The following is a 21,140-nucleotide window of genomic DNA, read 5'->3' as shown; positions in this document are numbered from 1 at the left end:
CACAGATAATTATTTTTAACCATATTTGGTCATAAATGTGCTATACTGTACAGTAATTCCTCATTTGGGTATATTTGTGACCTGCAACCACCTGGATCTTGAAGAGTATACCGAGTATACCTTGAAGAGAAGACCAGATACCGAGTTTCAACCTATAGTGCGGACACTGAATTTAAGCATAATTTTGGACAAGGGACATCCTCCTAATGAATGATAAACTGAACGTGGTGGAAGGGATCAAACTGTTCCCTGTTCGTTCCACCAGGGGGAACACGTTACGGCGGCGTCGATCCTAATTTTGGGAGGTCACTTCCAACGTTTGGTTGTCGAGCACGAGATGTGATGTGACCTTCACATTTGTATATGGCAAAATAACGCAGGTAAGTCATCCACGGGACTCCTTGGTATACACGACACCCCCACGGTCCACAATTGTATATGGAAAAACTCTGGCCCTCTCTTTTCCTGGGTTTGTCGAGCATCATAGGACGAGATGTAAACATTGATACTTCACTCGAGCGGTTTCATATTCTTGTTTATCGTGAGCAACTTGCCCGCCTCGCCGTCCCATCGGCACCGATATTAATCGGGAAGGAACATATATCGGATGTGTCATTATAAGCGAGGCCATGTGAAGCTCGGATTGCAAGGTGAGCCTCCCGGCGGGGCCGGTCTCTGGCCAAACACGGCCACATCTTTTCCGAGAGCCCAGCCCGTCGAGCCATCGCTATATATACGCAGCGCGTCCGATCGGGCTCCGCTGAGGCACCTCTCGTTACGCACGAGGAAGCCGTTCGTTCTTTTGTTTGTTCATTCTCATCCTGCAGGAACGGACGAACGAGGACAACATGTCGCAGTCCGACAAGAAGCTCCTGGAGAACATGTCCATGGCGGGCAAAGCGATCGCCGTGCTGACAAGCGGCGGAGACGCGCAAGGCAAGGCGGTTCGACTGTTTCTCCGGTGTTCCTGCGGCTCCCACTCACTCTTAGTCCCGCCTCGCTCATCCGCACTACCTAGCAGACGTGCATTTTCGGACTAATCGTTCTTCGTACGACAGGTAGACGATGTCTTATAATTCGATGCGTTTCGTTGCTTTGACGCCGCCGTGACTTTCGGAGAAGGCACCTCGAGGAAGGATGGCGCCGCGGAACGTGTGAGGCAAGCGCTCCTGAGGGGAAACCGACTAGGCCAAGACGGAAATACGTCGCGTTTTAAACCGAGGCACCTGGCGGTGCACCGCAAGGTAGTAGGGCTCGCACGCTGCGCTCACGTTCTTGGGCGCTGTCTGCATGTGAAAGCGCGTCCCCTCTATTCGCCCTTGACTCGCATCACGCACCAAATTTGGTACCCAGACCCAGACCCAGAACCAGACCCAGACCCACCACTCGATAATCTCCGTTGCTGCCTCGTGGTGTAATGGTCGGAGTGTCTGCTCTGGGTCTAGGAGGTCGGGGGTTCAAACCCCACCTGAGTCGTACCAAAGACGAGGATTAAAAATTAAAAATGGTACGTGCTGCTTCCTTGCTTGTTTGATCAGCATTCAAAATGACAGAGCACAACACTCAGAAGGCAAAGGAAAAACACCCAGTATAACCCTGATAAAGAAACTGCTGCAGCAACACCGATGATCTGTGAAGAGTATGGCACATCGAGTCAAATTAAATATGTACTGTGTACACATATGTATTACATACACATACGCCTTCAGAAAGTATTCACACCCCTTTACTTTTTTCACATTTTGTTTTGTTACAACCTGAATTTAAAATGGATTAAATTGAGATTTTTTGTCACTGATCTACACTTTCCCGCTCGTCTCAAAGTGGAATTTTTTTTTTAGAAATGTTTACAAAATAATGAAAAAGGAAATACAGCAATATCTAATTTACCTAAGTATTCAACCCCCTCAGTCAATACTTCGTAAAAGCACTTTTGGCGGCGATTACAGCTTCAAGTCTTCTCGAGTATGTCTGTATCACATTTGCCCATCTGGATTTGGGGAGTTTCTCCAATTCTTCCTTGCAGATTTGCTCAAGCTCTGTCAAGTTATATGGGGAGCATCGGTGAACAGCGATCTTCAAGTCTTTCCACAGATTATCAATGGGATTCAAGTCTGGGCTTTGGCTGGGCCATTCAAGAACTGTCATGTTGTTTTTTTCTGAAACCATTCCAGTGTTGCTTTGGCTGTGTGCGTGGGGTTATTCTCCTTTTGGAATGTAAATCTTCACCACAGATTTAGGTCTTTTGAATTCTGAAGCAGGTTCACCTCAAGCATTTGCCTGTAATTTGCTCCCTCTCTCCTTACAAATCGCCCAGTTTCTGCCGCTGACAAGCATCCCCATAGCATGATGCTGCCACCACCACACTACATTGTATGGATGCTATCGGGGACTCCTCTTTGCGGTGGTTTCTACCCCCCCCCCCCCCCCCCCCCCCCCCCACCTCTCAAACGCAAGTCGTGGGGCATCTCTTCCCCATTATTCCCTGCTTCCCGGATTTGTCAGGGCAGCGCGATCACAGTCAGAGAGCCAATCGGTCCCCATGGATCGGTCCTTTCTCTCTCGTCTCTCTCTGTCTTTTTTTTTTTCTCTTTCTCTTTGTCTTTGTGTTTCTCTTTCTCTTTCTCTCACTCTAACTCTAAATCTCTCTCTCTAACTCTGTCGTGGCCTTGTGGCTTTGTGAATGCAGCGGTACACCCTCCTGGAGGTGGGGGATATATGGGTCACTCCTGGGAGATCGATCAGCTGTCTCCGTGCCACGGGCTTGTTTCAAAAGAACTGTATGGGGATATACAACAACAACAACAACAACAACAACAACAACAGCGGTTGGGATGGTGTTAGATGGGTGATGAGCTGTGCTTGGTTTCCACCAGAGATAGCGCTTTGCATTCAGGCCAAAGAGTTCAATTTTCGTCTTATCAGACCTCAGAATATTTTGTCTCATGCTCTCAGTCTTTCATGTGCCTTTTTTCAAACTCCAGGTGTGCTGTCATGTGTATTTTTCTTAGGAGTGGCTTCTGTCTGGCCACTCTACTATAAAGGCCAGATTTGTGTCGTGATGCAGAGACCATTGTCCATCCGGCAGGTTCTTCCATCTCAGCCAAGGAGTTCTGTAGTTTTGTCAATGGTCATTCGGATCTTGGTCACATCCCTGACCAAGGTCCTTCTTGCCCGGTTGCTCAGTTTGGTCGGACGGCCAGCAATAAGAGGAGTCTGGGTAGTTCCATATTCTTTCCATTTCCCAATGATGGAGCTCACTTTGCTAATGAGGTCTTTCAACACTCTATAAATTATTTTACACCCTTCCCCATATCTATGCCTCCTCACAATTCTATCTCGGACTTCTATGAACAGTTCCTTGGAATTCATGGTAGAGTTTTTGCTCTGACATGCAATGTCAACTCTGGGACTTTATATATAAAGGTGTGTTTCTTTCTAAATAAAGTCAAATCAATTGATTTGGTCACAGGTGGACTCCAATGAAGTTGTAGAGACATCTCAAGGATGATCAAATTAAATTGGATGCACCCGAGCTAAATTTGGTGTGTCATAGCAAAGGGGTTGAATACTTATTGACACAAAACATTGCAGCATTTCATTTTATAGTTGTTTTGTAAATTCCACTTTGACATTATGGGCTATTGTGTGTAGATCAGTGACAAAAAATCTCAATTCAATCCATTTAATAAAACAAAATGTGAAAAATGTCAAGGGGTGTGAATACTTTCTGAAGGCACTGTATATACCATTCATATACAATGTATATATAAATATTAAAAAATATATATATATATATATCAGTCATTTTGCGAATTCATACCATCAGTGGGGAACCGCCAGTAAGGTGTCCCATACAGCTATTGCTGCACCTTACTGGGAGCAATAAGCACCGCCCGCCACACGGTAACATTATCTCTGGTATCCACTCACAATATGGAGTCGACCTGGATGCGGTTGGGAGTTACTAATTAGTATCTGTAATTTGGCGCTCCAACCTAATGAGCGAACGTCATCGCCACGCATGTCCGCATTGCCTGCCAAGCGAAAGGTTTTGATTCTTTGAAACGCCTGGGATATTGCTATGACGTCATTCCCAGTGTGCATTGGTTTGAGCAGAATGCAGATGAACCGCCATTTAATCGTAAATAATTGTCACGTTTCCAAAACACTTCTAAACTCATCACGTTTAAGTCCTATACAGAAACATAAACAGGTTTTATTTCATGTGCCTACCAAATCTTACCTATATCGGTTCGTATTGCAACAAGAGGGTGGTCATTAAGTCCGTAGCCCGTAAATTGCTGACTTGAACGAAACCGATCGCAAAATAATTTAATTGCACAAATACATTTCTACCGTGACGATACAATTTGAAGCTTTTACTGAACAATTAGGTCACATACTTGTTGATCAACCATCACATGTGATACCATGTCGCAGACTGTTCAATCCCTGCAATCTGCTTACTTATGGTAAGAAGATTTTGAATACTCGCTGACATCATTGTATCTCCCTCTGATGACACTTACTGCAGGAATGAATGCTGCTGTCAGGGCGGTCGTGAGAATGGGAATTTACGTTGGTGCAAAAGTTTACTTCATTAAGGAGGTTTGTGATAACACACATTGGGGAGTTAATGGACATCCCCACAAGTATTTTCTTCTTCTTTCATATCATGATTTGCAATGATGTATGTGTGTATATTTATATACATATATGCAACAACAACAACAACAGGCATTTCAAGGCCATTTTCCGTGCTAGAGCGGGGGCTAGCCTTGCGGTCCCCATGACAATCTTCTCCATTTTGCCCTATTTTCTGCATCTCTCCTTGTTAACCCCCTTGCCCGCATTTCTTCTTCGACCATCTTTAGCCAAGTCTTTCTCGGTCTTCCCCATCCTCTACTTCCTAATCCATTCTTTTCCATCACTCTTCTCAACCAGTCACTTTCATCCTTCCTCAACATAAGACCAAACCATCTCAAACTGTTTCTCTTCACAGCATCCATCACAGGCTCTATTCCCATCATCTTTCGCAATTCATCATTTGTCTTCCTCTCTCTCAACGATACTCCACACATCCACTGAACCATCCGCATTTCCACCCTTTCCAGCCTCCGTTGCTGCTCTACGTTCATTACCCATGCCTAACTCCCATAAATCATAACACTTCTCACACATGCAGCATACACCTTTCCCTTCAGCTTCAACGACACTCCCCTCCTCGTCAGCACGCCAATCAGTTCCCGAAACCTCTTCCATGCACATCTCACTTCAGCAACCGTTGTTGAGTCTGATCCACCTTCTCCATTCAGCATACACCTTTCCCTTCAGCTTCAACGACACTCCCCTCCTCGTCAGCACGCCAATCAGTTCCCGAAACTTCTTCCATGCACATCTCACTCCAGCAACAGTTGTCGAGTCTGATCCACCTTCTCCATTCAGCATGTCTCCAAGGGAACAATGTTTTCACACCTTCCAGCTTCACGCCGTCTCCAAGATCCAACTCAACATTTCCTCCATCTGCAGCTCCCTCTGTGCACACCTTGCACTTGAATGTAGCTGCCACACTGGTTAATGACCCTCTCAAACCACTACATTTTTGATGAACCCACTCAGCGCACATTGTACATTGAATCAAATTCACTCCGACACCCTTCCTGCACACAGCACACGGCCACTTCCCAGTTCTTTCCACCTCACCACATGCTTTACTACTTGCCATCACCCTCGTTTTTCTGATATTAACCTTCAGACCTTTTGTCTCCATACATTTCTTCCACTTGTTCATCTTCTCCTTCAGTCCATCCATACTTTCTGCAATCAACACCAGATCATCTGCATACAACAACTCCCACGGTAAACCCTCCTTTACATTCCGAGCCAGCACCTCCATCACAGATACAAATAGTAGTGGACTTAGTACCGACCCCTGATGCACTCCCACCTTCACCTCAAACTCACCACTGTTACCGTCCTTCGTCCTGACAGCTGTGCGCGCTCTTTTGTACATTGCCATCACTACTCTGTCCAACCATTCCTCCACTCCTAACTTCCTCAATGCCCATGTCACTACTTCACATGGAACCCTATCGAATGCTTTCTCCAGATCAACAAACCCAAGAAACAACTTCTTCCTCTTCTCCATGTACTTCTCCTGCAACTGCTTCACAATAAAAAGCACGTCTGTCATTCCTCTTCCTGGCATAAATCCAAACTGCATTTCGTCAATCTTCACTTTCTTCCTTATCCTCCTCTCCAACACCCTTCCCAATACCTTCATTCCATGCTCCAATAACTTTATCGCTCGATACGAGCCACAGTCCAGAGGGTCACCTTTCCCCTTGTATAGAGGGACGAGGGTACTCAGTTCCCAATCCCCTGGAATGCGGCCTTCTTTCACCACCAGATTGCAGATCTCTGTCATTCTCTTCACACCCCAATTTCCCGCTGCCTTCAACATATCTCCCACAACTCCCGCCGGCCCTCCCGCTTTTCTACTCTTCATTGCTTTTATCGCTTCCTCAACTTCCTTCTCGGTTATCTTCTCTGCCGGTCCTAAACCTGGGTTACTCTCGATGTTGCCATCCCATTAATTCTCTGCATTCAACAGTATTTCCATATATCTCTTCCATCTTCCTTTAATTCCATCTGGGTCCACAACGATTTGTCCCACTTCATCCTTCAAGCAACTCACCCCCATCACATCACACCTCTCTTTCGCTATCTGCTTTGCAATCCTGAATACCGCTCTCTGACCCTCTTCCAAATCCAAGCGTTCTCCGAACATTTTCCTACATGCCTCCTGTGCCTTTGCTACCTCTTTCTTTGCAGCCTTCTTGGCTGCCTTATAACTTTCATGCTCTGCCTTTTCTGCCCCCCATACCCTTTGCCTTCTGCCACTCCTTGAACTTCATCCTCTTCTCGTCAATCTTCTTTCCAACGTCATCATCCCACCCCCATGTTTCCGAGTGCCTCGGTGGTCCTTTTGTCCATCCACATACATCACCAACGGCTCCCAACAGATTATCTTTCATTGATATCCAACCACTTTCAAGCTTAAACACATCATCCTCTACCATACTCAGCCTCTCTTTTAATGCCTCCCTCACTGTCACCTCTTTCAACCTCCACACCTTCATTCTCGGTTGGTACTTCACCCGCCGAGCTCTCCTCGCACCTTTCACCCTTATGTCGCAGACAACCAGGTGGTGCTGTGAAACAGCCTCCTCCCCCGGGATCACCTTTGTGTCCCAGAGGTGCCCCCTATCTCGCCTACGCACCAGCAGGTAGTCAACGGTTGTCGTCGACCCACCTGACGTGTATGTAACGAGCTTATTATCCCCTTTCTGGAACTGAGTATTACAAATCAACAAATCAGCTCCATCAGAAAAGTCCAAAATCCTTTCACCTTCTCCATTTCTCACACCATATCCGTAACCCCCATGAACTCCCTCAAAACCATCCATACTCCTTCCCACATGTCCATTTAGGTCTCCTCCTACCACAACAACGTCCTTGTCTTTCACGTTTTCCATCAGCTTCTCTATTGCACACCAGAACTTGTCCTTCTCTTCATCGCTCCGACAAACCTGCGTAGCATATCCCGAGATGACGTTCACCAAGAGCTTTCCAATCATCATTTTCACCATCATCAACCTTTCACTCACTCTAGTCACACTCACCACACTGTCTATAAACTCCTCAGAAAACAGGACACCAACACCATTCACACCTTCTGGGCACCCTTGCCACACAAACTTCTATTTCTGTCCCTGCCTACCATTCACCATTCTCACACCACTTCCCTTCCATCTCGTCTCCTGCACACAACATATGTCCACTCTTCTTCTGACCAATACTTCCACCACTTCTCCTGATCTCCCTGTCATTGTCCCGACATTCCATGTCCCAAACCTCAGAAACTGATCCCCACGTCGGTATCAGACGTTTCGTCATCATAAATGGAGTGATTTCCACCCTTGCTTCGATCGGGTTCCCCACCTTGAGTTTTGACGAGAGGGAGTGGGGTCCCTCACGGGGTACTTCGGGCTGTACCCTGTCCATATGTAGTTGTAATTATCATGGTTCTCTTTTTGAGGCAATGTTTTTATGGCCGGATGCCCTTCCTGACGCCAACCCTTTTAGTCGCCTCTTACGACACGCAGGGATACAGTGTACCTATTCTAAACCAGGGTGCACAGCGGGTTGTATGTATATATATATAAATATATATATAAATATATATATATATATATATAGATTTATATATATATATATATATATATATATATATATATATATATATATACACATACACATCTATATATACATATATACATTTTTTTTAATAAACAGGAATAAATTCCTGTGTGGGGTTCGTGTGAAAAAATTCTGACTCACCCCGGGAGTCAAACCTCTTGAGTCTTCGGGATATTCTCAGCGATTTCTCACACTAACACTGCGAGCTTTATGATGGCCGATGTCTTACGTGCCTGCTAGGCAGACCCCGGATGTGAGTTCATGTATGTGTCTGTGAAAATGCATTGAAGTTATATATATATATATATATATATATATATATATATATATATATATATATATATATATATATATATATATATATATATAGATAGATATATATATATATATATATATAGATATATATATATATACATAGATATATATATATATATATATATATATATATATATATATATATATATATGTATATATATATATATATATATACTAGCTTGGCTCGGCTCGTCGTTACTGAGGAACGGGCTTATTTTAGCTGAGGGTAATGACTGTACCTGAGTTGCTGTGTTGTCATGATTTACACCAATCATAATACAAACAATTATTTTGCACAAATTTATTTGTAGTGTTTGTGATATTACATTTTTATAAGCAATTTAGGTTGAAGATTTAGGTTGAAAAAATATATAAAAATTAAAAAAAAGAACCCCTGAGCACAAACATACGGGAGGGGTAGGTGCAGACTGGAAGTTTGGGACGATGACACCTCACCAACATGTAATTCAAAACACCTCACCCCACCTAATTTAAAACACCTCACCATCAAGTAATTTAAAAACCCCACCCCCACGTAATTTAAAACACCTCACCCCCACCAAATTTAAAACACCTCACCACCACGTAATCCAAAACACCTCACCACCACATCATCCAAAACACCTCACCCCCATGTAATTCAAAACACCTTACCGCCGTGTAATTCAAAACACCTCACCACCACGTAATTCAAAACACCTTACCACCATGTAATTCAAAATACCTTACCACCATGTAATTTAAAACACCTCACCACCAATTAATTCAAAACACCTCATCACCACATAATTCAAAATACCTCACCACCACATGATTCAAAACCACCACCACGTTATTAAAAACACTTCACAACCACAGAAACAAACGTTTCAGGGAGTAGTTCAGTGACAACAGACACTGCCCAGATATGTAGATATATCGATAAATGACTGTACCTGAGTTGCTGTTTTGTCATGGTTTACACCAATCATAATTCAAACAATCATAATGCACACATGTATTTGTAATATACATGATATTACATTTTATAAACAATTGAAGTTGAAAAAAAAAAAATTGGAACATTTTTCAAAAACAATACCCTTAGGACATACCGACGGGAGAGATAGGTGCATACCAGAAGTTTGGTACGATTTCACAAAAGTTTGAGGGAGTAGTTCAGTGACAACACAACAGAACACAGACACTGCACATATATATATATATTCAAAGCAATTATTATATTATATAATATATATATATATTATAATTATATATATATTGTTACGGTTCTGGGGTCGGCGCTCCCCTTACCAAGGGGGGGCCAATCCCCTTGTCTTTTACACTGGCCGATTCCCCCAGTCCTAGAAGTATGACGTCACTGATGGCTGATGGTACGTAGGGTCGTAAGCCCAATTAGTCTTAATACCTAAGTATTACCACCGGCCGTCAGCGAGGAAATGCTTCCGCTCGTGCCGCAGCGTAATTGACTAATTGCGCCGAGCGAAGCGAACTGCGGCGCGAGCCGTTTATCAATGACTAACCCGATTCATAAGCGTTGGCCGAAATCGTGCCACAGGTACTCAATGGGGGAAATCACAAAGACGATCGGATGAGAAAGAAGAAACCAAAGTAAGGAAAGAACACAGGTTTATTGCTATCTATAAGAGGAAATGAAAGAAGGGCATTTATACAAGAAATGTAAGGAGCAGGACACAGAGCAAATCCTTAAAACAAGCTTAACTTATACCCCAGACAACACATAGGACAGACGACGAGCAGACTCACACGAATGGGGAACTTGAAGGCAGGAACGAATGGCTGGAAGGAGAGGAAGGTTCAGCTGGACGCAGGGCTGGAGCTTGATCCCGCACGGGACGTCGGGGCTGGAAGTGAGCGGCCACCGACTCCACCGCAATCTGGTTCACGCGTAGCAGCGCGTCAAAGCTGCGCACGTGCAGGGGCTGGTTGAACAGCGTCGTCTCTCTCAGCAGAACCGCAAGCCTGACTTGGTCCAGCGCACCTCCCTTAGAACTCAGCTCACCTCTCCACAGGACTCCTCCACTCCTCAAACCTTCAAACCTCCAGCTCAACTCAACTCAACTGAGGTGGGGGCTTTGCGCGACGTGTTATATATCCACGCCCATGGAACTTTCACAAACCTCCTCGATCGTTCCCTCTCCGCCCTCTCAGGCCAAACCCCTCATTCTTGGTTGGTTGATCGGGGCTGGCTCACTCCTCCTCCTGATGACGAGGTGGGGCCACACCCTTCTTCCCCGAGTTGACTGCGTGCGTAATGGAGGGCGAATGCAGTTGGCAATACAGTTGGCAATGGAGGTTTTGGGCAATTGAAAGGGGATCTATCTTATTTGATTTGGTGCAGCGCAAGGTCAACTAGTGGAAAACAGAGCCTTAACTGATACATATAATAAAGAAATAACTATAGAGAGGTTCTATGGTGGCCTACGTGTGTGCGATGGACTAGCTAAGGTGCACTCATTCCAATTAACAGCCAATTAAGAGGGAAATGTACAAAGGGGGTTATTAGGGATTTTAATACTAAATTTGATAAAGTGAAGGTTCTAAAAACCGTAACAATATATATATATACATATGTAGATTGTCGTGTGCCTACCCTGTGGTGAACACTGCATGCCACACAGATGACCAAACGAGCTTAACACTTTGAGGCATTCAATCCAATGATGATGGTATTCTTTACATACGAGGGAAAGGAGGATGAAGAATTTACCTGGACCGCTTCCACCCGACGTCTTCGCACCTGGATAATGAATCAACTCAAATCGACACGGAATTAAAATGTACAAATAAACAGGTTTAATGAAAATAAATGCCAGCAAACAAGCAAATGCGCGATAAGATTAATATTCGAAATGGGACGTCCCCATACAGACCCGAATACAGACAAAGGGAAATATAAAAGAACGAAAATAAATGCGTTATTTTGGTGGGCACTTAGCTCCGAGCTGCTCTTGAACCTCATTAGGAATCGTCCCGGTTCGTCACAGGCCTATACATCTTGCGTGGGAAACTGCAGGCTGCACTGCCCGTGGGCGGAAACTAGGCCTTGCAGCGCGAGAGAGATATGAAATCGTGACCGTTCACCACCAAAGCCAGAAGATGCGAGGAAGTCAAGAGCCTCGACCGTTCTCTATCAAAGTCCGGACCCAAGAGAGACAAAATGTCCGCCCTCCAACTCCTTTGTACTCAAGGCTCTGACGTCATCCGTGCCTGCTCCACCAATCCCATCGTCCCATCTTAGCAGTCCTTGCGCCAATCAATCCCGAACCAATCACTGCTCTTCAGGGCATGGCTCCACGGCCTGCCTGCTTGATGTGGCAATGTCGTGGCTGGCAGTGCCACCGGTAGTTGAATGTCTCCGTTCCGGTCACTTTTATTTAGTGTTATAAATGCGTGATTGCCTGGCTATGTGTGTGTGCTGCTGGTGTCATAGGAACAGAGGAAAAACAAGCATTCTGAGTATTGCGCTGCAATACATGTCCCCTACCGGCAGTCTGTCGTCCAGAAAACTGTTGGGGAAATTACCAAGGGTTATTTACCCACAGGTTCTGAATCGTTCCCAATCGCAAATTACCTCAGGACGGGCTCACCTGTGATTCACACTCGGGAGTTCGATTTATACACCTTGCAGACAGGTCAGCAGAAGCACGAGAAAATAAGTTGTTGATAAAGAACCTTTCGAGTCGCTACATATCAGTAATTTATTATATTTTCCGGTTCACGATCAATGATCGATGTGTATATATATATATGTTGCTCGGCTTGGCTCTGCCCCTCCCGAAAGCGCGCGCTGTGTCGCGCTTTTGACGTTCGCGAGACGAGGCTGAGGGTGCGCGGTGTGGCTTGAGGAGAACGCTAGAATAAACAAAGTGCCATAACTTTGTCAAAAATGATCGAAATGCCATGAAGTTCGAACTTGATCTGTAACTTATCATGAGGAAACCATGTACCAAGATTGAAATCATTAGCATTAAGAGTTTAGAAAAAAAGTCTGGAAAACTGTTCTTTGTGTAAAAGACCGACAGACTGACGGACTGACAGACGGACAGATGGAGGGACGGCGTGCAAACCTATAGTCCCCTCTGGTGTACACCGGTAGGGGACTAACAAGCATTCTGAGTATTGCGCTGCAATACATGTCCCTACCGGTAGTCTGTCGTCCGGAAAACTGTTGGGGAAATTACCAAGGGTTATTTACCCACAGGTTCTGAATCGTTCCCAATCGCTAATTACCTCAGGATGGGCTCACCTGTGATTCGCACTTGGGACTTCGATTTATACACCTTGCAGACAGGTCAGCAGAAGCACGACAAAATAAGTTGTTGATAAAGAACCTTTCGAGTCGTTAAATATCAGTAAGTTATTATATTTTCCGGTTCACGATCAACGATCGATGTGTATATATATATGTTGCTCGGCTTGGCTCCGCCCCTCCCGAAAGCACGCACTGTGTCGCGCTTTTGACGTTCGCGTGACGAGGCTAAGGGCGCGCGGTGCGGCTTCAGGAGAACTCTAGAATAAACAAAGTGCCATAACTTTGTCAAAAATGATCGAAATGTCGTGAAGTTCGAACTTGATCTGTAACTTATCATGAGGAAACCATGTACCAAGTTTGAAATCATTAGCATTGAGTTTAGAAAAAAAGTCCGGAAAACTGTTCTTTGCGTGACGGACTGACAGACGGAGGGACGGCGTGCAAACCTATAGTCCCCTCCGGTGTACACCTTGTTAACCCCCTTACCCGGGACTAATAACAGAGGCCATTACATACTGGGGATTAATTATCCATAATCCCGAACTAATTAACATAACCCCACCCCTCTCATGGGGAGGAAGACACACGCTTGCACGACATACGGTCTACCGGATCCCTACTTATGATACATGAGGGTTTCTTCTTCTTCACGACAGTCAGAGCACACTACCTATGCAATTCCACCTGGACTAAGGTATTGCATATCCCCCACAAACGTAACATATATATATATATATATATATATATATATATATATATATATATATATATATATATATATATATATATATATTGTTGCGGTCCGCGGATTAGATGTTATTTTGACCGAGCGGTGGTGTAACCGCGGCCGAACAGTTATTCCCCGACTAAAACCCGATTCACCCAAAACGTTGGCCGTATCGCGCCGCAGCTATTCAATCGGGAAAAGACTAAGACGACAAATGCAAAGAGGAAAAGGAATAAGACGAGAAAAGGGTTGAAAATACTACTAAATTTATTTACTATTTACAGGCTCAAAATAACCAAGGAGAAGGAAAGATAATAAAATAATACACAGAAGCTTTTAGAGACACAGGGAAAATACTAGCTTATCTAACAGGCTTACTTACTACCCAGGACAGAACAAACAAAGACACTGACTCACGTGGGGAATTGCAGAGTGGATTGCTGGAAGGAGGTGTGTGGCTGGAGGGGGAGGACGGCACGGAGCTGGCTGGAGCTTGATCCCGCACGGGACGTCGGGCTGGACCTCGACGGCCGCTGATGCCACCGAGCCTGTCGTGTGCGCGGAGTCACGGGTCGGAGCTGCTTGTCTCAGTAAAAGCGCATCTGCTCTGACGACCCAGCTCTTTCTTTGGACTCAGTAAAAGCGCAACTTTCTGACGACCCAGCTCTTTCTTTGGACTCAGTAAAAGCGCAACTCTCTGACGACCCAGCTCTTGTCTCCTCCCTCCTTGTCTCAACTGCTTGGGGAACGCCCCGCCGGCGGGTTATATAGGCCCCGCCCCTCAACCTTTGCGAACCTCCCCAAAACGCTCTTCCTCCGCCCTCTCAAACCAAACCCCTCGTGCCCGGTTGGTTGTTCGGGGCTGGCTCACTCCTCCCCTCTATGACGAGGTGGAGACACGCCTTTCTTCCCCAACCCTGCCTCGTGGCCAATGGTGGTTGAAGAAAACCGCCCAAAATGCAGTTGGCCATTGAAATGAACTGAAAGGGGACCTATTCTTATTTCACTCGGTGCAATGGAGTATTTCAATTAATGGGAGACACAGCCTTACCCTAAGACACATAATAAGATATAAGCTACTGAACAAGGGTTTTATCGGGTCCTGCAATGTGGTGTTTATGGAATAACTACCGAAACGCCCTTTTTATCTTGACACAACTCCGGAGGCAGGAGGCGCAGAATAAACAATAATAATAATAAAGCACACAATAAAAAAATACAGTCCTCATATCCGCAACAATATATATATATATATATATATATATATATATACATATATATATACATATATATATATATATATATAGTATATATAACAACAACAACATGCATTTTAAGGCCATTTTCCCTGCTAGAGCGGGGGTTAGCCTTGCGGTCCCCATGACAATCTTCTCCATTTTGCCCTATTTTCTGCATATCCCCTTGTTAACCCCCTTACCCGCATTTCTTCTTCCACCATCTTTAGCCAAGTCTTTCTCAGTCTTCCCCGTCCTCTACTTCCTTCTACATTCATTTCCATAACTCTTCTCAACCAGTCACTTTCATCCTTCCTCAACACATGACCAAACCATCTCAACCTGTTTCTCTTCACAGCATCCATCACAGGCTCTATTCCCATCATCTTTCGTAATTCATCATTTGTCTTCCTCTCTCTCAACGATACTCCACACATCCACCGAACCATTCGCATTTCCACCCTTTCCAGACTTCGTTGCTGCTCTACATTCATTACCCATGTCTCGCTCTCATAAATCATAACACTTCTCACACATGCAGCATACACCTTTCCCTTCAGCTTCAACGACACTCCCCTCCTCATCAGCACTTCATTAAGGAGGTTTGTGAGAACATACATTGGGGAGTTAATGGACATCCCCACAAGTATTTTCTTCTTCTTTCATATCATGATTTGCAATGATGTATGTGTGTATATACAGACTTGGCATTTAATGTGGATTTTTTTTTTTCTTGACTTGGGTTTACTTTCTTAACTCAGTATATCAATCTGGTGAGTTTCTTTTACACTTTGGTGATCTATTTGTTAAAAGAACCATGTCACTGATTGTCCGTCGCAGCAAGAAATCAACAACAGGATTATATCACAGATGGCGTGGCAAAATGTACGGACAGGTGCATTTGATGATTGGCTTCACAGTCGGGTATACAAGGGTTGTTGCGTTCTGTATTAGTGGAAAACAACTGCTGCACGTCTCCAAAAGTTATTGCCGCTTCCTCTGGAGATGGTCCGTCAACTCGACAATGCTGTTTGTCATGGAGTGGTGGCTTTACGAAATTACGGCATGAAACAGCGTGCTGTTGCTCGGCAGTATGGCATCACTCAAGGTCAGGTGTCAAAGATCCTGAAACGAAATGCTCAGAGGGGTGTCCCTACTCCAATACCGAGGCCAGGACGTCCCCACAGAACCACAAGGCGGGATAATCGCCAGCTGCACCGGTTAGTCCGCAATGGCCGTACCAAGTCAGCTAATCGGCTTAGGGCTGAGTGGCAGCAACTGACAAATGTGCCTGTATCCAGAAGGCTAGTCAACCAACGACTGGTTCAAGCATGCTATCGTGCCAGGCGTCCCCTGAGAAAGCCACGCCTGACCAAACAACACCACCAGCGCCGGTTGCAGTGGGCCAGAGAGCACCGTCAATGGCAGCCAGGACACTGGAATCACGTGATCTTCAGTGACGAGTCTAGATTTCTGGTCTATCGTCAAGATGGCCGCGTTCGAGTGCGCAGACAAGTGCATGAAGACTACAACAAAGATTGTATAGTGCCAAGAGTCCAAGCTGGAGGTGGTGGGGTGACCGTTTGGGCTGCTTTTCATGCAGGGGGCAAAACTGACCTGGTTGTTCTGAATGGAAACCTGAACCAGTTCAAGTACAGGGCCATTCTGGAAGAAACATTGCTTCCATTTGCTCGTGCAGCCTTTCGAGGAAACTTTGTCTTCCAAGATGACAATGCACAGCCTCATCATGCTCGCATGATCCAACACTTTCTTGCTGACCGTGGTGTAGAGCATATGGAGTGGCCTGCCATGTCCCCGGATATGAATCCGATAGAGAACTTGTGGGCAGAATTAACGCGTCAATTCGACCACTTGGACCAGCAGCCGACCTCTGTGCGTGAATTGCAGCAGGCTATTGTCACTGCATGGCAAGCGATTCCTGTCCAAACCTTGGCAAATCTCGTGAACAGCATACCTCAACGTGTACGTGCTCTCCTGAATGCTCGTGGGGGTTACACGAAGTACTGAACTGTAATTTTACTGTCCGTAATGCCAGTCGTAATTTAACTTTTGTTTTTGTAAAAAAAAAATTTGCCTGTTGTGCAAAATGAAGAGATACTTCTGGAAAACGTACAGAAGTTTAACACAGTACTGTCCGTGAATTGAGTTCGATATCAGTTTACATCACTTTCAAGGATCAATTTATTTGTTTCGAAATATCAAATGTGGTTTTTGTTTCTTTTAAAGGTCACATTAACAAAATCTAGAATAATTTCAACATAATTCCAATGAACTTTTGGTTCTAAGACATCTTGAAAAGTAAGTTCACCCCCACAAAAAAAATATTCCATATTAAATGCCAAGTCTGTATATATGTACATATATATATACAAATTGTTTTGTGCATGTATATTTTTGTATACATATATACATTGAAAAATGGTACATGGGGAGAATATAATCAGTGTATATTGTTATGGATTCGTCACTTCCGTTGTTGTGGTTCTCATCCACTGTAAACATTTTTGGTTGCATGTGCTCTTATTGTTATCGTTTAAGTGAATTGGAGATAGCTGTTTTCAAAAGGTAAAAAAAAGTTAATGTTTTAAAAAGAAACCGGAAACCGGATCGGGACCCGGACGAAGAAGAAGAGGAAGAAGAGGAAAAAGGAGGCGGAGCGAGTGAGTTCGGGGAAGAAGCCGAGCGGCGTTGAGGTTTTGAGCAAACGCTGGCAAACGAGGGTCACAAGTGAACTTTGGGGTTTCCTGGGAAAGGGATTCCTGCGACAGAGTTGTTATCGCTGTGACAGTTAAACCTGCGTGACAGGTTTTGTGGTTGATTCCGAAGAGAATCATTGGAATGCCGTTACGTCTCCAGAACGGACCGTTGGCCATTTTGCCTCGCGCCTGATTTTGGATCGCTCCAGGCTTTTCACCTCGCTTCAACAATTTCACCGCATCCAGACGTAACCTGGTGTGTGTGTAACGTGGATTTTGAGTGGGAATTTGCGGTTCATCGATTGGGAGCCGTTGAACGTCCATACCCGAAGGTATGATTTCCCAGCCGACTCTTGAGGACACTTTTGCCTATCTTTGGCAGTGTGACTGTCAACCGAGCGGGATTCTGGTCTCGATACAACAACATTCTGACGATCGCTTCAACATCGACTTTGGCTTGATGCCGGGATAGAGACATTGGGAATGTTCTTTTCGCTCACTTGGAGCACAGTGAGTTACATTGTACGAAACTGATGGTACCATCATAGGAATGATATATTGGTTGTACAATTGATTAATATTGTTATTGTACTGTTATTCTTGTGTGACCTTAATACAATACTTGTTTGTTGGTAACAATTGGTGTGGTTTCACCATTGATCTTTGACATACAGAATAACACATCTTTCTGCCGTGACTCCTCTCGGGGCTTGGAGGTACACCGTGACCGGGGTTTGGGGAGGAACACGTAACAATATATGCTATATATATATATACATATATATATATATATACATATATACATATATATACATATATATATACATATATATATATACATATATACATATATATATACATATTGTTGCGGATATGGGACTTGGCCTCAATATCCGCTTGTAAATACTCCCCTATTTCCCCAATACTCCCCAACTATCCCCAATCCCCCATTCCCTAGTCCCATTGCCTGTAAATAACACTCTGTAGAACCGACCTTCCCCTTTTTCCCCCATTAAATGTCGTGCCCAGGTCCACCGCATCTCACGTAGACAACTTTCGGACATCTTGCTAGTTATTCTTAGTCTATGTCAGTTAAGGACTCGTTTCCATTAATTCTGACTCTTCGTTGCACCAGAATGTGATTGTATGGCACCAGTAGTGAGTTTAGGACCTTCCCCTACCTCCTCCCATCTTCCCCATGAAACTACAACAACTACAACAACAACTACAACTACAACTACAACTACAACAACAGAGGAGAATGGGGGCGGCGCGGCGCGGAGGGAGTGTGCGTCCTCACACCGGCTCGGTTAGCCGCCATTGACCATGCGCTCCGACGGGGTTACCACGAAGGGGCTCCCTGTCAGCCCCTCGTCAAGGGCGGAGCCGGTAACCCCCCCGCACGCACCCAATGAGAAGCAACGGGCCGATTCCATCTGGGGCGGAGCTAACGAGCCGAGGGCGTGTCACTCCCCGCCGGATATACGCGGCCACTTACCGGACGTGACGTCAGATGCGCCCCCAGCTTGAGAAGACAAGTCACCACCTCCGAGCGCTGAGTGAGACCTCCCGCATCTTTGGACTGGACCGGGTCGATTTTGCCCCTGAGCCAAGGTGCACCTTGAGCCATCGAAGACCTGCCCCTCCTTGCCATCAATCCCCGTGTGAGTCAGTTTTGTCCCGTTTATCTGTCGTCTGTCGGGGCTAATATAAGAGTGTGTCTAAGTGCCTGCCTTTCTATGCTGTCCCTCTTGTCGTTGTAATCTGACCTTCCGCCCTAATATAACCTCCTCCGGAGGTCTTGAGAACTGAACCCTTGGTGTCGTGTCATTTTAATCCCAGCCGTTGTGTCCTTTTCCTTCATTGATTTAGCGTAGCGCGACTCGGCAACGTTCGAGTATAATCGGGTAACTTGTGCGGACACGGCGGCCATTCCGCTCGGCCCACCATAACATCAAAGTCGTGTCTGTAACAATTGGTGTCAGGAGTGTCGGATTCGGACCTGGGACTAAATTCATTTAGCCCAAATTTTGGAACACCAAGTGTACCATTAGGGTAACATTTTGGTGTTGGGAAGTAAAATTCGATCCGGAGCGCGTTTTACGCGCTCGAAATTATAACAGCGAAATTTGATTTGTTTTACGGAAATAAAAACCCGAATTTTGAAAGTCGCGCTATGGCGGATCAAGACAGCTGGGGTCCGGTAGAGGAGAGTGAGGCAGGGTCGGTCCAGGACCAAATTGAGGGACGTGAGGAGAGCGAAGCAGCGAGGGTAGCAGACGCACAAAATGGCGCCTCGCTGGTCACGGCGACCGCGCCCGCGACCGTGGCAGCGCCCCTGGTGGATTCGAACCTTTTCCTCCTGCAAATGAGGGCCTTTATGGAACAAATGGGAGACCAAATTGGAGGTTTGAAAAACAGTATAGAAGCTCAGGGTGAGCGATTAGAGGGCAAAATAGGGGTAATGGGAAACGAAATAGGGGTAATGGGAAACGAAATAGGGGTAATGGGAAACGAAATGGGGGTAATGAGGGACGAAGCGAGGGGTACCGGTGAGGGGTTAGACAATAATTTTAAGGGATTAGACGAGAAATTTGGGAAATTAGACAATAGATTAGGGGAAATACAGGAGGGGTTAATGGGGGTAGAAAACAGAATGGCCGCTCAAGAGAATCAAATGGAAGGGATGCAAAAAGGGTTAGAGGGGTTAGAAAACACCATGGAAGGCAAATTGAGGGACATGAGGGACCAAGCGGAAAGGGAAGTTAAACAAATGGGGCAGCAGATAGAGGGGGTCAGAATGGGGGTAGAAACCAAACTGGATGCTCACAGGGAGGAAATGGAGCAGATGAGGGTGGCATCTGGGCAGGAGATGCAAGTGATGGGAGAGGAGATCAGAAGAGGAGTGAGTGAGGAGGTCGGAGGAGTGCGCGAGGAGGTGAGGCACTGTAAGGAGCACATGGAGAAGGAGGTGAGAAAGGGGACTATAAAATTGCATGGGGGCATAGAGGACCTGACGCAGGAGGTGGAACAGCTGACGGAGGGACAAAAAGGACTAACGGAGCAGGTTCAAAGGAACACTGCGGTAATAGGAGGGTTAAAAGCGACACAAAATGACCTAAAAAATGACTTGGTAGCGACGAAGAGGGAATGTCAGATGGTACGTGAGGGATTGACAACGAGCTTGGACGAGGTGATAGAGGTAATGGAGACGAAGGACCGGCAGGTGAGGACGCACATGGAAACGGTCAAGGTAGCCTTGGAGGACGAGCTTGAGGAGACGTACCGGGGAATAAAAGAGGTGAAGCAGAAATTAGAAGAAGTGGAAGAAGGGGTGAGCGAAATTAAGAAGCGACGGAGAGGGGATAAGAAAGAGATAAAAGAGGAGATAAAAGAATTGGTCCAAAGTCTGTGTTTGGATCGTGATGATGTGCTCATTAACCGGATGAGGGATTCGCAGGTGATGGAGGAGAAGCGAAGAGGAAGAGGACCCGGTGTAAGTGGTGACCAATATGGTCGTGCGTATGATGCGCCAGGGGATTTAAGGAGCTTGGGGGTCGAGATGGACCCGGGTGTTCGTGAGAGGCCGTGGGTGAAGTGTGCGA

General features: G+C 45.5%; 1 protein-coding gene across 2 annotated transcripts in view; it reads left to right on the top strand.

The window, feature by feature from the left end:
* The first annotated feature begins 255 nt into the window (after nt 1–255).
* LOC137434331 (ATP-dependent 6-phosphofructokinase, muscle type) overlaps nt 256–21,140 on the top strand; it is a 153,724-nt gene continuing 132,839 nt past the window's right edge. The window contains exons 1-3 of one of the 2 annotated variants that reach the window (XM_078785498.1): nt 256–380; nt 828–936; nt 4,538–4,611. In XM_078785498.1, coding sequence (XP_078641624.1) covers nt 849–936; nt 4,538–4,611 — 162 coding nt within the window. In that variant the 5' untranslated portion in view covers nt 256–380; nt 828–848. Of the gene's footprint in view, nt 381–507; nt 651–827; nt 937–4,537; nt 4,612–21,140 lie in introns of those variants that run through there. The other variant, XM_078785497.1, reaches the window with a different exon arrangement.

Source organism: Myxine glutinosa, chromosome 10 (assembly GCF_964187855.1).
Source record: "Myxine glutinosa chromosome 10, kmMyxGlut1.1, whole genome shotgun sequence".
Taxonomy (NCBI): Eukaryota; Metazoa; Chordata; class Myxini; order Myxiniformes; family Myxinidae; genus Myxine; species Myxine glutinosa.
The sequence above is the reverse complement of the archived record's forward strand: the minus strand, read 5'-3'. Positions and strand labels throughout refer to the sequence as shown.